The following is an 18,376-nucleotide window of genomic DNA, read 5'->3' as shown; positions in this document are numbered from 1 at the left end:
GATAAGGGTTGAGTTTTAACCTCTGGCATGTAAAAAGCCAGTTTTTCCTGCACCGTTTATTAAAGAGGCTATTTTATTTCCAGGAACATATCTGGCTCCTTTGTGAAAGATAAGGTGGCTGAGTGTGTTTGGGATTGCATCTGCATCTTCTGTTCTTTTCCATTGATCCTTACAACTGTTTTCTTTTGTTTCTTTCTTTTTTGCCAATACCATGCTGATTTTATCACAGTAGCTTTATAGTATAATTTCAGGTTTGGGATTTTGATGCCCTTGACTTGCCTTTGCATTGCTTTTGCTATTCTAGATCTCTTCTGTTCCAAAGACTCAATCCAAAAATGGGCATCTGAGATGAATACCTACTTACTCAGATGAAGAAATACAAATGGCAAATAAATATATGAAAAAAATGTTCAACATCATTGGTCATTACTTTGCATCACTGAGAGAAGCAAAGTAAAACAACACCGAGATTCTATGTCACCCCGGAAAGAATAGTATCATCAAAAAATCAACCAGTAACAAAGGCTAGTGGCACAGAGGAAAAATAAACCTTTTCCACTGTTGGTGGGCATGTAGACTGTGGAAATTAATGTGGATATTGCTAACAAAACTAGGATTAGAGGTCCCATTCAACTCAGCTATTCTACTGCTGGGCATAGCTGAAAAGAAGAACTGAAAACATCATCCCACAGTAATATATGTGCACCCATGTTTATAGCAGCATAATTTGTAATACTTAAATCTTAGAAATAACCTAAATTCCCATCAACTGAGGAATGAATAAAAAAGGTGTATTTTTTAATATAATGGGGTGCTACTCAGCCATGGAGAAAGATAAACTGGAGATTTTTCCTAGATAAATGGACACAACTTGAGACCATACTCATAAGTGAAATAAATTAGACCCATATGTGTAAACATCATATTGTCTCACGAGTATGAGAAGCTGAATGAGTAAATAAGATCCAAAATGCACAATAGGTACTGTGAATTGGGAAGAAACTGTTCAAAAGAAAAGAGAAATTGTGATGGGAGAAAGAGGAAAGAAAGGGAAAAAGGAAAAAAATATTTATACACAAGATAGTTAAGATAGTTGTACAGCTAATTTCTCTTAGTTCATTGAAAAGAAAAGGTTTTTTGGACTAGATATCATACTTATATCTTGTACTCTGAACAATTAATATAAATATAACAATATGTAATGTATTAATTATTGTAGCTCTCCTACTAACCTGTTTTGAAACTGTTCTTAATTTTTTCTCTTAAAGAAAATAGAAATGCATAAAACTTGCTTGCTAAAATTAATTCATATTTGGCTTATTTATTATAAATTAAAAATTCACCACTTCAGCAGTAGAACGATAAAAATGTGATGTACAAAATATATACCATAAAAGTGGTTTGGGAATTCATGCTCTTTAATCCTTTTATCTATTTTAGGACTTTCTGGGACAAGTGTTTTGTACATTGGGGGAGATTGTCGGTTCACAGGGAAGTCGCCTGGAAAAACCAATAGTGTAAGTATTTTTAATTCAGATCATGGAATATCTAGCTTTCCAGTTTGATTTTGGCAATTTGGAACTTACAAACACATAGTACAACAAATGTAGGTTTTAAAATCTTGTTGCATTTTTTTTCTTCCAATAATTAACTTTGACATATGTTTAAAGAATAATTTATACTTCAGCAGTCATATGCCATACTAAAAAGTGTTCATAAGATGAAATGATCAGATTTAAACAAGGAAATGTGTTTTCCTTTTGGGCTTATGATTAATCATTTGTTAGATTTTTGAATTTGTTTAAAAAGAGATTTTATTGCTTTTATCAGGAGCTCCAAGCAGTTTTGCTATGAATATATTTTGGTGACTGAGATTTTAATGATGAGTTTTGGTATAAAAGTCCATAGAAAAAGATATAAGTGTGCAAATGTTGAGAGAAGACATTATGAATTATACCTTCTATTTTCTCCAGTTGCTGGCATCATGTTTAGTTTGCAGGCCAATTTCATGGGCTGATCCACTTTTCTCTTTTATTCCTTTCAAATGAAAGGAAAAAGAGACTCCGGAAATTTTCTATGTGCCTTTCCTTTCCACTTTCTCCCTTTTCTCCTTCCTAAGCTATTTGAATTTATTTATCTCTTTATTTATCTCTTTATCTCTTGCTTATCAGAAGATCTCAGAAGAACAGTAAAGCTATTACAGAATCAATCACAGTATTAAAAGATTTTAGAAAACTTCAGTTTCCAACTTCATCGTTTTAAGAATCTCAAACTCACAAAATAAATATGTCAGAACCTCATAAATCTGTTTATTTCTAATATCAAATACTTGAAGTGGGCAACATATCCTTCTCAAACTTGCTATAAAATTGAGCTTTTTGATTAGTGTGTTCAGTTTTATGTAGAAATTGCTTGCTTGCTTGCTTGCTTTCCCTTTTCAGTACTGGGAATTGAAATCAGGACCTCGTCTTGCTAGACAAGAGTTTGTGCCATCGAGCTATATCCCCAGCCCAAAATTTCTCAAGCTAATCCGTCTTTAAGAATTTTAACTTCTTTTATTTAACTTTATATTCTTAGAAAACTGGTATCAAATGTCAGTTTGAAAACTTACACATATCAATATCCCTTTATTATGTGTAATTATTTTCCTATAATTAAAGAACTTTGATGTTTATTATTAAAGTGTATTTATCCTCACTTTAATATCTAGATAGTAAGTCATAAAGTCAATAAAACCTTTATTTAAATGTATATGATTCTTACTGTATTTTGTAGTATGTTCCACAGGGATTATTGGAAGTTCTCCTAAATCTACCTACTTCTCTAGATGGTTTTTTATTTTTTAATATTGAAATAAAGTCTTTTTAAGTTGTCCAGACTGATCTGGAATTTACGATCGTTCTGCTGCAGCTCCTGAATAGCTGGGATGATAGGCTTGTATTACCATGCTCTGTTTCCCATTTTTTTTTAGTTAAAAATATTGATATATAGTACACTATCTTAAAAGTGCATTTAACTTTATTTAAGACAAAGAAAAAGCAAATAAAATATCAACTTTTCATTTCAAGCCAGAGCAACAGAATATAAAGGTTTTTATGAATCGGCATTCATATGGTTAAGTTGATGATTGTCCTGAAATTTCTAACTGCTCTTACTTTATCTTTAAAAGAAAATCATAATTCCAAGTTCAGAACACAATTAAATTACAAATAATTTTTCACAGTGAAAATAATAAAATTCTATTCTGTTCTATTCTATAATAAATAAAATTATATTGTTTTGAAGCATGTTAGGAAGTTGATATTATGTTGGTTGGGTTACTGGTAAATCAAACATAACATAAGATTGTGGCCTTTGGTTAACTGGTTGAATATTTTCACTAGACAACATCAACAAACACCTCTTAGCATCTGATGCTAAAGAGGTAAAGATATCTAGGCTAATGATTGGAAGAATGTGCAAGATTGGGGGCATTGACTTGTTGAGTCATGGTCATTTTCCAAAATGGGAAAGGATGAGATGGATTTTGGATTTTGCTGAACTCTAGCTGAGGATGTGGTAGTTTGAGGAGGCAGTTTGATAACCCCTTCATGTGATAGAGATCTACTTGCTGTGTTTCATCAGTAGGGCATTTTGAAATTTATGTAACTGTTGAAAGTGTCAGTGTTATATCTCTTATGGAAAAATACACCTTTCATTTTTAAGACTATGTACATAACTAATCTTTCATTGTCTTTGACCTTGCTGAATAGTCTCTCAGGGACATAAACAAGAAAAGGGTTAAAACTGGGCTGATAGAGCAGTGGGAAACTGAAATATTTCTGAGAGAAAGCTCAGCGAGGCAAGTGCTGAATGGGTCATGAAATGTAGGGCTTAAGTGTAGCACAGAGATTAGCTACAAAAGAGAAGAAAAGAATCAGAACTATAGGAGTTGCAGAATGGGAGCTTATTATGGTGAGGTAATTAAATGAGATACTTAAGGTAAATGGAACAGGAGAAAGTGCCAAGAGAGAGAAGTCAAATAGGAAAGATTCATCAAATAGAAGAGTAGAACAGAATAGAAATAGTTTGCTAGTTGGGAGGGCATTTGGCTTTGTTATTTAAAGCATCCAGTGATCTACTCAGGTGTTATCACCTGAATGGTTAAACATAGGTTGGAAAAATTTTGTAGTCACTCACCCACTTGCTCAAGAAAAGACTGGCTTTTGTGAAAATCTTGAGCACTGAGAGAGGTGTGAATGTGGAAGAAGGAGGTGTGGACTGAAGGTTAATTTCCGGTGGAACCTGGTGTTAAGCATGAAGCTCAATACCTAACATGAAGATTGACGCCTGCAGGAATAACATTTGCTCCTTGCCTCAGCTCCACATGAAAAAGGTCAAAACTGTTTATGCTTTTTGTTTACAAAAGCACATTTGGGTTGAGGGAAATGCTGTCATCTGAGAGCTATATCTGCCCATCATGTCAAAGCAGCCCTTCAATCAAGTGATCCTCTCCCTGGACTGTTTCGGACTCCATGTTCATCCTTGCTCAGTGGCATCCTTTCCCGTGTGTTTGACTTTGTTTGCAAATCAGTGTAACATGCAGATGGTGAGGCTGTGTGTGAAGGTGGGGAGGCAAGGGTTATTTCAGTGCAAGAGCGAATGGAAGGCTTGAGCCAGGGAGAATATTGATGGCATGAGGTCAGGAAGATTGCTTTTTTCCCCCGGAAGTAAGCTGGGTGACAACTCTTAAAGCTGACATAAACTAGGAAATAATCACACAAAACAGTGAAAATGACAGCAGAAGTGATGTCCTTCACATTGGGGGAAATGATAGGTGTTTAAGACCTAGATTTCACATCTTCCCTTAGTTTCTATGAACTCCCTTGTCGTCCTCTTCCTCCAAGTGAGCCTTTTGTGGCTGAAGTCTTCCCTTTCAGTTAAAGATAACATGGAAGTGCAGTCACCAAACACTTTATTGCTTGCCGTGATGGGCCCTGTGAGGCTGGACATAGAAATAGAGTTTGCTACCCTTCCTGCTGCAGCGCTTCTGCTGAACCCTGTTAAGGAGTTAGGAGAGCTTCCCTGTCCAGGTGGGTGTAGGCTTCTGAACTGCAGTCGAAGACAATCCCAAGGCACGCAGTCCCCCACAGTGAAATAGATCGACTCATCTTGAATTTATGTTTTTTTTTTTTTTTTTTTCTTTTTCGTTTTTACTGGTACCAGGGATCGAACTCACGACTGCCTGCTTGCAAGGCAGGCACTTATGCCGCTGAGCTAAATCCCCAGCCCCTCTCATCTTGAATTTAAAGTCTTCCTGTGCCCCACGTGTTAAACAGCATTATCCAACTGATATTAGCTCTTATTTACTACTTTGTTTTAGATTAGTGATTTATTTTCCACTTACATTCTGTTTCCCATTTACATTCTGAATTATTCAAACTATTCCTTTGTTTTCATCTTTCTAAGTGGCCTAGTTTCAATTATTTTCTGATAAGATATTCAGGATAATTTCTTCCAACTTCTTAATTGCCAGGATGCTGTAATATCTCCTCAGAGACAGTCTTTTTAAATTAATGATAATTAAAATTTGGAGATTTAAAGGAGAACAACTAGAGTTCTAAATTATTTATTATTAATCAAGTGTTTGACAGTTAAGCTAGGTTTGTTGCAAAGAAAGAGTAGTTTCTTGTAATAAAGCAGCCTCATGCTTTATTAAATAATCAATTTGAATTTAAATTTAAGGTGTTTTACTTTTCTGCTTTGTATTGTTAACCATTTTAAAATTGGATTGTATCATTTGACTGTGAAAATGAAAATTAGTTTTATTTAAATATTTTGGAAGAACTAAAGTGAAATAATTTGAACTTGGCATTCTTAATTTTATTTTTTAATACTAAATCAAGATTTCCACAGTTTCAGCCTGTTCCCCTGGCTTCGAGCTCTGCACAAATGCACTTCTCATACATTAATTCCACCCTACTTTTGGTCTTTTCCCTCAGCTTTTCTAAAATGAGTCTTGTGCTACTTAATTTGTCTGCAGCATTTACTCTGTCTTCCTATGATTCATCAGCTCCTGTCTTTAGAGCGTCCCATTATTATTTAGCATTATTCCCACTCAGCAGTGTGTTTTCTCATGCTGTGAGATTGTATCCAATTTTCTGTGTGATGCTGTCAGAGGCTTACTTTGTCTATCTTTAGGGATCTCAGAGATGGATTCAGCAAAGCTTTTTCAAATGCTGGAATCAGCACCAGTTGAAGAAAGATTGCCATTCTCTCCATTTGAGGGAAAACATTTATTATGTTCATCAAGTAATAGATCTTTGTGTTCCTCTTGCTCTCAGCCAGGCATGATTGAGTCTGTATAAAAAGATGGGGCAAGAAGCCCTGGACTAGTGGTTAGAAAATAGATTCCTACTCTGGGGAGGAGCAGGAACCTGGGGTAACTGAGTGATGAACTGTTTTGGCTAAAGTAGTAGAGTAGAGAAAAAACTGCTCTTTATTCCTTATGGGCTGGCGATAGCAGTTTGCCATCCTAGGCAGTTGTGGGTGGAGGAGAAAGGCAGGGATCCAAAACGGATTAGCACGTGAGGTATCCTTACAGTTGTGCAGAGTACAGGGACAGGGACTTGTTGACAAATGGTAATCATCCCATATTGGAGCTAATGGATCTATGATTCCTAACTGACACAGATCTAAATGGGTGCTGAAATTCAGCAAGAGAGTTTTGGGGAGTACATACCAGAAAGGAAGTGTAGGAATTAAGCTGTTGGCTTAGATGCTCCTGTAAGGGTTGGCTGGAAGATCTGACGTAAATGTGGCCTTGTCCTGAAATCTGTGTGGTCACTGTGAATGCACACAAAGACGCAACGTCGTGTGAAAGGAGAAAGAGGGAGAAGGCGGGGAATAGCTGCACTTTATACTGTGAAAACTGACACTACAGAAAAAGGCATACCTTGATTGTGCTACTTTTTGTATGTGAAAGTATAGTCAACTTTGAGAAAAAGTTTTATCCTCAAAGTCATCTTTGTTATTAAATTCCCTGCAAATTAGAATGGTATTTTATACAGTAATATACTTTATTGGAAGGAATCAGAGATGATGTTTTTATTCCCATCTGTACCACTAAGTTGCTATGCAATTTCTTATTTTTTTTTTGGTACAAGGGATCAAACTCAAGACCTCATGCTTGCTAGGCAGGACGCTTGTGCTGCTCAGCTATAAACCCCAGATGTTAAGTTGTTATGCAATACTGTGTTTCTACATCTGTAGTGTACTATTCATCTTCTCAGCACTACAGCAAATATCTGAGATAATCAACTTAGAAAATACTTACTTCAGTTCAGAGTATTGGAGGGTCTAGTCTGTGACCAGTTGGACTCATTGCTTTGGGGTCTTGTAGGGAGGCAGCCATTCATTCCCTGGAGTACCAGATAGAGCAAAACTGTGCTTTTATGCCTGGGAAGTGAAAGATGGGAGGGACCAGGTCTCATTAGTTTCTGTGAGGGTCACACCTGCAGTAACCTGAAGATCTCCTTCTTGTCTACCTGGCCCCTTAGAGTTTCCACCACTTCCCCATTGAGCCACTCTGAAGATTAAGCCTTTTTTCATGTGGACTTTTGGGGAGACACTTAAGACACAAACTACAGTAAAGGTTGTGGCTCACATGTGTATCATGAAGAGCTTGATCTAGAGCCACTGTAATAGAGGTGAGCATACCTTAGCTTTGGAGGACTTAAGACCTCTGTTTCATAATTTATTGTGTCTTAGATTGAGCTACTTTAAATCCCTCAGTTCCAGTTGAAATATCTTACTTTGTAAGAAATAGTAATACTTATGTAATATATTTGTCATGGAGAACCCTGGAACTTAGAGTGGCTAATGTTAATATTGTTGTTATTAAAAATAAATAATATCTTTTAGGAGATTTTTTTTTTTTTTTGTCTTTCTCCTTTTTATCGGTACCGGGGATCGACCTCACGACTGCCTGCTTACAAGGCAGGGGCTTATGCCACTGAGCTAAATCCCCAGCCCCTTAGGAGAGATTTTTAAAATCAAATCACTAATCTCTTCCCCACTTCTTACCCATTGTTCTGTACTCCTTTCTGTCTCCCCCCCCCCCAATGTTGCCTCTCTCCCTCCCTTTTTTCTTATCTTTCTGTGTCTTGCCTGTTAAACTGAAAATTCAGCAAGCTCAGGGACGGGATGATACTAAGCCAAACTTGACTGCATTATGTAAATTCAGTGCTTTACATATTCTTAGTAGGCACTTGAATCATCAAATTGAGCAAGTGAGTTAGAGTTCTTTTTTGATTAATTTTTGTTTTCTAAGAATTTTATTGCTTCTTTGGAAAAGTCTCAGGTTTCTCAAGTGTTGGAATTATGTTCTATAACTGCAAAAAAATCTCAAGTTCAATGTTATTTAAGATTTATTTATATTCTTTCATTTGCAAAGCTTAAACAAATGTATGTACACATTGGTGGTAGTCATAAAGTTAAACACATTGAAATTTAAGCCACTGGTTATATTTCAGGAGATGTTAGATGCTTCATGAATCTAGAGAAAAGCATTGATCTACCTCTGGGAGTACCAGTCTGAAACACTGCATATTTTCCAAAGCCAGCTATATAAGGACTTTTAGTACATTTCCTTATGTCTCGCACAAACTTGTGAACTTTAGTATAATGGAAATTTAGTAAATGATGTTTATTTTACCCACTTTCTTCAGTTCATTTTCATATATGAGCTTACACTTTGGGAAAGTTCCATTACTTTCCAATAGCTTCACAAGCTACCAAGTAGGCCTTTAGCTAGGCAACATCCAAAAACCGAATTATAATCACAAGTGGAAGGATGCCCTGAATTGACTTTTTAAATAATGCCAATGGTTGAGTTGATTGAGTCCTTACACAAAGCCAGTTGCTTGTCTACTTGATTTACACGTATTAACTTTAACCCTCCAAGTACTATTGTAAGCTAGGTAGGGATTGTGATCCTTGTTCACAGAAGAAACAACTAAGTCCAGGATTCTGGAGAAACTTAGACACAAGTAGAGGCTGGTTGATTTGTAAGCTCGTATGTTTAGCCAAAGCAATATATTGCCTTCAATAAAAAATTATTTGTATTTAGCTTTGAAAGTAATTTTAAACCTCAGCAATATCATAGTGGTTGATACTACTTAGGATCTAAAAAATTGCTTAGGATAACAAAAATTTAAAAACAAATTTAACTAAAAATAGAAGTATTATTTTATCCACCTGTACCACTCCTTGTTATATATTAGAAGAAATTTATATTGAAACATGTATACCGGGTTATTGCAGCCCAGTTCACAATAGTCAAGCTATGGAATCAACCTGGTTGTCCATAGATGAATGAAGAAAATATGGTGTGTGGACACAGAGGAGCATTATTCAGCAGTAAAGAAAAATGGAACTACCTCATTTATAGGAAAGCAGAACTCGTGATTGTCATGTGAAGTGAAATAAGTTGTACTCGGGAAGACAAATATTGCATGTCTTCCCAGAATGTAGAGTCAAAAATAGATGATCAGGAAATAGAAGGGAAACTGTTATTCGACAATAAAATAAAGAGATGTAAGAAGGGCGATGGGGTATGGAAAAAAGAATTATTAATTATATAGGTAAGAGATCATGGTGTCAATATGATCTCACTGAGATGAAAAGTTGTTCACTACACTTTGTTAAGTGAAATGGCAGGTCACAAAAAAGTATATACAGTGATTCCAGTTTTTATTTTAAAAAGTATATTAATGTATAGAGATATCAAGAAATTTTAGAATGGTGTTCACTTAAGTGTTGTAATCTGTCTTGAAGTGAGACAGTGAGCACATTTTTCTTTTTGTAGTATTTTTTGCTTTGGTTTGTGCTACTATCAAATGTTTCTAAGTGGGAGCAATGAAGGGTCGCTGTAAGTATGTACACTGATGAATGTGTTAATTAGCTTGATTGTGGTAATCATTTCATAGTGTATATGTATCTCAAAACATGTTGTATGCCTTAAATGTATATGATTTTTTTTGTCAATTATACTTGGTAGAAAGTGAGTTAAAACTTAAAAAAATAGCAGTTACTGAAAATAGTAATAATAAAGTAGAAGAATATTTCTGGGTTGTGCAAAGACATTCAGGAAATGCTGATTCTGACTTAAGTCATTTCAAGGATACATTTCCTTCTGGTTGTCTTGTTATGCAGTGTGCTGCCTTTTCCTGAGCTAGACAATGCTCAACTGTTCACCAACACAGAGCCCACACTGTGTAAATATAGGAAGTCTTCTGGAAGGATTAAAAAAATCCACACCTAATTTTGGAATGAGTTAAATCAGTATACTAGGATCCCCTGTCCCCAATCTGGAAGCTCATTGTTTTGAATGTACAATGTAGTGGCATCAAAACTTCATGACAGTTCGTACTTCTTTGTCATTTCTTTAGCTTGGCCCTGCAAGATGACTGTCCTTTATCTCTAGTGATGTTGAATGTAGTGATGTTGAATTTTCTGGAGCTTTTTTCAGTGTTTCTCTGTGGATGCCTCACATGTTCCTTGGAGGATACAAAGTAGAAGGTTTAGGCACATTGCTAGTATTTTTATTTATTTATTATCTATTGATTTAAAAAAAATTTGTGAATATTAGCCATGATTGTGTTGTGGCACCATTTTCAGTACAGGTAGACTGCAGCAGACCCCCTGAAGAAATCTCATTAAGTGAAAAAAAAAACAAAAAACAAAACAACAACAACAACAAAAAAACAAACCTCAACTATCTAAGCAGCTCGCTGTCTGCTTTGAGAACAGTGTTGCCTGGCCCTTCCCAGTAAGTGTGGACCCATTGGATCTCACCTTTTCCTCACATTTAGTTAACACAGATGAAGTACTGAAGACGTAGAGGGATGTTTAGTGAACTGATTTTTTAAATGTAACTGTCTTTCAATATGTATTTTTAGCCATTTGAATGGATGTGTTTAGTTTTCTTTTTAGTAAATACACTGTTTGTAGCTCACTGTCAAATGCCAGCTTCTCCCAGCATTACAGGGAAAGTTCTTGCTGCCCTTCCTTTCATGTTGTCTTTATTTGTTTAAAATTTGATATTTTCCTTCCGTAAGTAGATCTATTTAAGAACAAAAACTGAAAAAAAATAAAGAAAGAAAACCCATAAAACAACAAAGGGATCAGCAGTAGTTGTTCCTCTTCTATTCTTGTGAGTTCTTCCGTGAGTGAGGACACACGTGGGTTCCCCAGCGGGCTGGAGCAGAACACCTGCAGCACCCTCTTGAGTGCATTTGAAGGGCTGAATACTTCCCCCGTCCCTTCCTTCCTATAGCAATTTTGCAGTGACTTGCAAAGAAATTGTATTCCCTGTATTGTAGGAACTTCTTGTCCCTTGAAAATGGTAAGAATTCAGTGAATATTTTTAATCTAATATTCTGGAATTATAGTCATATTTGTATGTCTTTCGTTGTTTACTCTTTTTAAATATGTCTTCTGTCATAACTCTGTACATATCTCTCGGACTGGAAATGTAATGTTCAGATTTTAAAATCCTTGCTGCACAGGTGATTTACTTCATTATTAATGCAAAATGTAGCTTTAATAATACTAACCTAATATTTCTGTTTAAAACATACAGATCTAACATATCAATGCACAATAAATTAATTCTGCAACCCATTTTGACATAGATAGCCTATCAGAGCTAGGATCACGCTGTTTTATTCCATACTTACTTTCAAGGAAGAATGTCAATCTCCAGAGTTCATGAGCAGTTTTTGTTTTTGTTACTGAAAATCTGTATATTCAATCATTGACTGTGCTTATGATTTAGTACCATGATAACAACCATCTTGCTTTTCTCTCAGTGTCAACATTTATATTCTAACTGTAAAATGAGATCACATTTAATTTAATTACAAGTTAAAAATTGCAGGGTAACAGATGGATCTTCTGATGAGCACAATACTTCAAATTTTAAACAAAAGTTGCAATTCCAATTTTCTGGTGTATAATGTATCCTAACACTGAACAAAGTGTTTTTCATTTTGCAATACTGATTTATTCAATTTTAGAAGTGACATTTGTTAATAAGTTAGGGATCATATTTTATAGGAAGATAAATGTATCAGAGGCAAAAGAATTACTAATTTTGAAAAACTGTACTGATGGATCCTTTTACCTTTAGAAATGATGTTCTTTCCTCATGTAATTAGATTTCTGGGGTAAACAGATGTACTAAAAGTGATTTTTCTCATCACCTTCATGTTAGGGTTTTTATCCAGAAGTCTAGTTATGTAGCTCTGATGTTTCACTGCTGATGTTTTAAGAGGGTCTTTTGACATGTCTTAATTACTTTTCTTGTTGCTGAGACAAATACCCAACCCTCAAAGTTAAAGGAAGAAAGGTGTATTTAGTTCTCAGTTTGTAGAGGGTTCAGGCCACAGATGGCTGTCTCCAAGGCAGGATGGTATGGCAGAGGAGTGAAAGTTCATGGCAAGCACACAGACAACTAAAACAAACAAGCAAGGACCTTAGCAGCTTCTTTCTGCCCCTTTTGTACTCTCTCTGTTACTGGGATTAGGACAGGTGCCAAACCAATCAGTGGAGTGATTCAGTAATCACTCACCCTAATCCCTACATCACACACTGGATTTAGCTACCTCTGGGAAAAAACCTACCTATGATTGCATGAAGCTTTGGAGCAGCATCCAGACACATGCCACAGCAACATTTTATGGCCACGTGTCAGTTTGGCAGGCCTGCAGCTTGTGTTTTAAAGTGATCTGGTATATTTTGTATTTAACTCTTAATTAAAACAAGCTCATACTCTGTTAAAACTGTTAGTAACATTCAGAAGATGATATAATTTCTTAGGTTTTTAAACAAATCTCTACAGATTCATCCTTAACCCCATTGAAACAATCTATTTTGCAGTGATATGTCAGCAAGTTTTAATTTATGCTTATTTTTGCCCTTAGCCACATGAGACCTATGATTTATTGTTCCCCTCCTTTTTCACTTCCTTCCATGTATTTCATGTGATTTGTTGTCTTCAAGCTTCTCTGATCCCTGGCACTATCCTTGGTAGTTTCTTTAGTGTCCTTATCTTTGGTCACTCTGCACGCATGTGATCTGAGCCCTGCAGGACCCTACAGAGATCTCCGTAGATTGGTGCCACCTACTTGGTCCTTGTCTCCAGCCACAGCTCCAGCTTTAATGCACACATGAGCACATTTCTCACTTCTTTTCCAAAACGTCATACATGACGTCTTCTAACACTCTGCCTCATACCTTTTTCTGTTCTCATTCATCCTTACCGTTTATTTTTACAGCCTTACCTTTGACTTTTAGAGAAAATATCCTAATGAATATGAGTTTTTATATTTGTCAGGTAACACTAGCAGACTGTGCCAGGAACTGCCCATGTATTATAAAATTCAGTCTTTCCTCAATCTCAAAATACAGATGATGTGTTACAGATGAGGAGTTCTGTTTTACAGATGACATGAGAGGGGCCTAGATAATTTCAGTGCTGTGTCCTACATAAAGAGAGGAAGGGAATTCATGGAAAAACTGGCTTTTAACAATTATGTCTTCTTAAGATTTTTTCAGCAATTTTTCTCACTACATCTGAGATTTATTTTACCTCATCCTGTCCTGGCTTAGCTGATCATACATCTCCCTTCTTCATCTAAGCATTTCCAGTCACGTGATCTCTGGATTTCACTCTGCACCAGCTCTGGGGAGTGTGCCTGTCTTCACCCTCCTTCCCATCACACCACGAGTACACAGCTTTCTACCGTGTGCAGCCGCCTTCCCTCCATTCTTACCATCACTACAGGCAGTCTTTAGAGACTTCTGACTCCTGCTCACTCTTTCTTTGGTTCCACATAAATGACTCGCTTAGGGAAGGGCCCTCTGTGAAGTGGGTCTGTCAGGGACTTTGCAGTCATTCGACTTTTCTGTGGTTCTCTCTTGTATCTCCTTCCTTTTTGCTTTCATGACACCGTTTTTCCTCATTTTTTTTTCCCCTTGACTTTCTGATTAGTTTTCTCACCCTTTTTTCCCAGGCCCAAGAATCAACTAAAATCTCACATGAAATACTAGGTGACATTTTTCTCCTGAAAACTTCCCTTGCCCAGGCATAGGGGCTGGTTCATTTCTCTTTGGCTTCCTTCCTGTTCCTTTGCTTCCTGATTGCCAGAAGTTGAGCAGTCATCCTCTGCCATGCCCTTCCGCCTTGACATTTCTGGCTTGGAGACAGCTGATGGTAGACTGAAACTGTGAGCAGAAATGAACCTTTCTCCCTAAAATTGCCTATGTCGGATACTTTGCCCCAGCAATAGATTATCTGACCAATACAGTCTACAGCACTTCTTACTTAGATGGAATATCAGTCAGGTTTACTAGAGAAACAGATTGATTTATGATAATCAGCAATAGTAGAGTTGGATGAGAAAGTGTGCAGAAGTGTTCGCATGCTTTAGGCTGAAGTGTCCAGTCCAAGGTCTGAGCTCATTGCCCTGTTCCATGCAAGTGTGTATCAGAGGCCAGTGGATCTGTGATGGAAGGCTGAAGACTCTACACCAGAGACTGAGGAGTCCCAGGCAGAAGCCGAACAGTCTGCTCCAGAAGCCAGGAGATGACGTCCAAGCGGAAGGCAAAGACTGGAGCTCCTTAGAAGAACCAGCAATCCGTCCTTCTTTGTTTCCCTTTTATTGTGTGCAGGCTACCTGCCCTGGGAAGAGGGGTCCTTCATATCCACACCATCTCTGTGCCCCCGAGGACCCTGACACAGTGAACAACATCTTAGAGCAGTAAGGCCTTGTCCTCCACACCCCAGGATGGAAAGCTGCTGAGTTAAACTTCTAGACTTCTCAAGTTGACACAGTGTATCAACCATTACAAAGGGCTATTTGACAACTGGTGGGAATGCCTGTGGTCTCAGTCTGCTCAGTCCTGTCTGTAGCAGCTCCTATGGTCTTTCTGGTATCAGAAGTAAAATTCAGCCCCCTGCCCTTTTTGGACATCTTGACCTCCAGAACCTTTAGTATCAGTTCTTTAAGGTAGCACTGAAGGCTCAGCAGTGCATGCTAATATTCCCAAACACAGATGCTTTCTGCCATTACGTTTCTTTCTGTGGACCAAATTCCCACAGTACTGTATCTGATCCCTTAGTCTGGAAAGTATTTGTCTTTGCTTCGTGCTGCTATAAAAGAATGCCTGAAAAGAGGTGTTTTAGAAAGAAAGAACAGACTCTTTTTTTTTCCTTTTCCTTTGCACAATTCTGGAGACAGAGAAATCTAGGATGAAGTTGTTGGCATCTGATGAGGGATCTCTTACTGTACCCTTATCCCGTGGGAAGTCAGAGGATAAGCAAGTGTTGAATGGCAGAGAGTGGAAGAGAAACGACTTCCTTAAAAACTCCTATAACCTGTTAGCCCATGCCTGGCAGTGCAGCCCTGCAAACATTTCCCAAGCCCCCTTCCTCCAGCACTGTCCCATTGGTGATGGTGGTTCCAGTGCACGAATGTCCAAGGTGACACATGTAAGTGTGTGGTTGAGAGTTCGATCCCTGGTACCGATAAAAAAAAAGAAAGAAAGAAAGAAAGAAAGAAAGAAAGAAAGAAAGAAAAAAGACAAAGAAAGTATCTAGATGAGCCTGCCGAAATTTTCACTGATGGAACTGTCAGTAATGAGTATCATTTTATCCTTCTGGTAGTTTATTATAGGAAGCTGACACATATTATAGTAGCTAGCTACAATAAACATCTAAAAGTCTGTAAGTTGGTAAGTTAAGCAGTGGGTGGAATATATGGGAGAATTTTAAAGAGCTTGCTAGAAAAATCCTAGATTGCCTTGAAAGATAAGTGAATTAAGAAACCCTTGGCTTACTGAAAATGGCAAAAGACTTTCAAAATGAAGAGATTTAATGTCAGAAAAATGTATGCCAGAAAGACTGTAGATAGAATCTTCAACACCTGCTAAAACTTGAGGGAGATCTGAAAATCACAACATTCAGTCATACAGAATGCTCTTTGAAGAGATTAGATGTCTAACCCTATTTCCTTAAAGTTATCTCAGTGGAAGCTAAAAATAGAGATGAGGTTTATCAATGAATAATCTGTGGAGGAGCCTATGATATAGGCAAGAGACCCACATTCTTGAGATTTTATGCAAATCAAAACACCCCTAGCAGTGACTGGGAGAGAGATTGAGCACAAATGAAAAGTCAGCTCTCAGAATCCCTTAATTCTGCTGCAAAGACACAGACTGATGATACTACTCAGCTCCAACCTCTGCTGCCATTCCTCCTGGAGCTAGAGGAACCAAGTGTGGAGGCCTGAACCATAGAGAAGTGAAAAAGTGTGCCCGGCAGGTTTTTAGATTTCCACTGGAAGGTCTGTTTTCACTTTCCTTGAACAGAAATGTCTAGAATTGTTATCCTATGCTTAACCCAGTATGTTCGGGGAGCAGGTAATTATTTCTTTAGAAACATCCTTACTCTATCTCTAATCGGCTATTAAATCTATCCACTGAGAGTTTTATTTCTCTATATATTTATATCTTTCTTTTAAAATATACTTAAAATAAAAATAAGGAAATCAGAACAATACCATTTCTAAAGTTCTGTTTGCTTTATCCTCCAAATGTGTTTGGTTATTTTTAAAATAAATTTTATTGTGTACAGGTATATAACATGATGTTAGACAAATAATGATAATAAAAGTTACCATACTGGAGCAAATCCATGTTTGTGGTCTTATGTATTTTCCTCTGTGTGTGTGTGTGTGTGTGTGTGTGTGTGTGTGTGTGTGTGTGTAAAACAGCTAATATCTCATTTAGTATCCATTTCACATTCAATAGGACTTAGTTGCTGTAGTCTTTGTGTTGTACATTAGATTTCTAGACTTGTTTGTCCTACATATCTTGCATGTTATATCCGCTGACCAGATCTTCCCATTTCTTCCTCTCCTTGGTAATTACTACTTTGTTTCTTGTGTTGTATATTTGATTTTTTTTTAAAGATTCCACGTATTCGTGAGATTGTATAATATTTTAGCATCTGGCTTATTTCACTTAGCATAATGTCTTCAGGACTCATCTGTGTTGTCACAAATGGATATAAGTTGTTTGTAGGGCTGAATAATGTTCTGCTACACACATGTACTACCTTTTCTTCACTGTTCATCTGTCAAAGGACACTCAGGTTTTTCATGTATCTTGCTACTGTGAACAGTGGTGCAATGAACATAGGACAGCTGATGTCTGCACAAGGTGGAGATTTTATTTCTTTGGGATCCATATCTGTTTACATTCCTACCAACAGTATGTAAGAGCTCTCTTTCCTCTACATTCTGACAAATATTTGTTCTTTATTTCTTTCTATTTATTTATTTATTTATTTTGACACAAGGTGTCACTATGCAGTTCAGGCTAGCTTTGAAGTCACTGTGTAGCCCAAGCTGACCTTGAACTCACTTTGATCCTCTTTCCTTGTCCTACTGCATGCTGGGGTTACAGACCTGCACCACCATGCCTGGCTATTTGTTGTCTTTTGACTTGATAATTGCCATCCTAGCAAGTGTGACATGGTATCTTGCAGTTTTGATTTGCATTTCCCTGATGATTATTGATGTTAAGTAGCTTTTCATATATTGTTGTTTTATGTCGTGTAGAGATGTATTCAAGAATCTTGCTCTTTTATAAATCAGTATTTTATTACTATTAGATTTCAGTCTTAAGTCTTTGTTTTTTATAAAATGTGAGTGTTAGCCCTTTTTTCAGGTATGTGTTTTGCAAAGATTCTTTTTCCAGTTGTTAGGCTGTTTCATTTTGTTCATATTTTTGTGTACTGTGCAGAAGTTTTTAGTTTGAATAAGTCTCTTCTATTTTGTTTTTGTGGCTTGAACTTTAGTGTGATAGCATGCCAACACCAGAAAATTATGCCAGCACCACTGTCTATGGAATTTTTGTTGTGTTCTTTTATAGAAGTTGTATACTTCCTGGTCTATATTTAGATCTTTTATATATTTGAGGGTTTTTTTTTTTTTTTTGCATGGTATTAGATAGGCATAGTATAGATTTTGGCATGGTATTAGCACTGTGCTTTTTAAAGGACTATTTCTTTCCTCAAATGTTTTTATCCCCTGTCAAGAATTAGTTGACTGTGTTTATTTCTGGGCTCTTTATTCTATTCCAAGTATTCTTGATTTGTTTAAAATCTTTTGTTACTCGTGTTTCCATTGTCTTCCTTAAATTTTAGATGTGCATACCGTTTTTTGTATTGTGCACAATGTTTCAATATTCTAAATGCTTGATTCTGCAGTCCACTGTTTTGGACATCCCAAAACATGGTACTTTCTATTTTTCTTGAACATTTTATGAT

General features: G+C 36.7%; 1 protein-coding gene across 2 annotated transcripts in view; it reads left to right on the top strand.

The window, feature by feature from the left end:
• Positions 1–18,376, top strand: part of Cpne8 (copine 8) — a 219,847-nt gene that overhangs the window by 85,751 nt on the left and 115,720 nt on the right. For both annotated transcript variants that reach the window (XM_063254539.1, XM_063254540.1), the window contains one exon: positions 1,441–1,517. In XM_063254539.1, coding sequence (XP_063110609.1) covers positions 1,441–1,517 — 77 coding nt within the window. The remainder of the gene's footprint in view (positions 1–1,440; positions 1,518–18,376) is intronic.

Source organism: Cavia porcellus, unplaced genomic scaffold (genome assembly GCF_034190915.1).
Source record: "Cavia porcellus strain 051 isolate PalLab524CR breed Dunkin Hartley unplaced genomic scaffold, mCavPor4.1 scaffold_8, whole genome shotgun sequence".
In the NCBI taxonomy this organism is placed as follows: Eukaryota; Metazoa; Chordata; class Mammalia; order Rodentia; family Caviidae; genus Cavia; species Cavia porcellus.
This window is presented reverse-complemented; position numbering and strand designations above follow the sequence as displayed.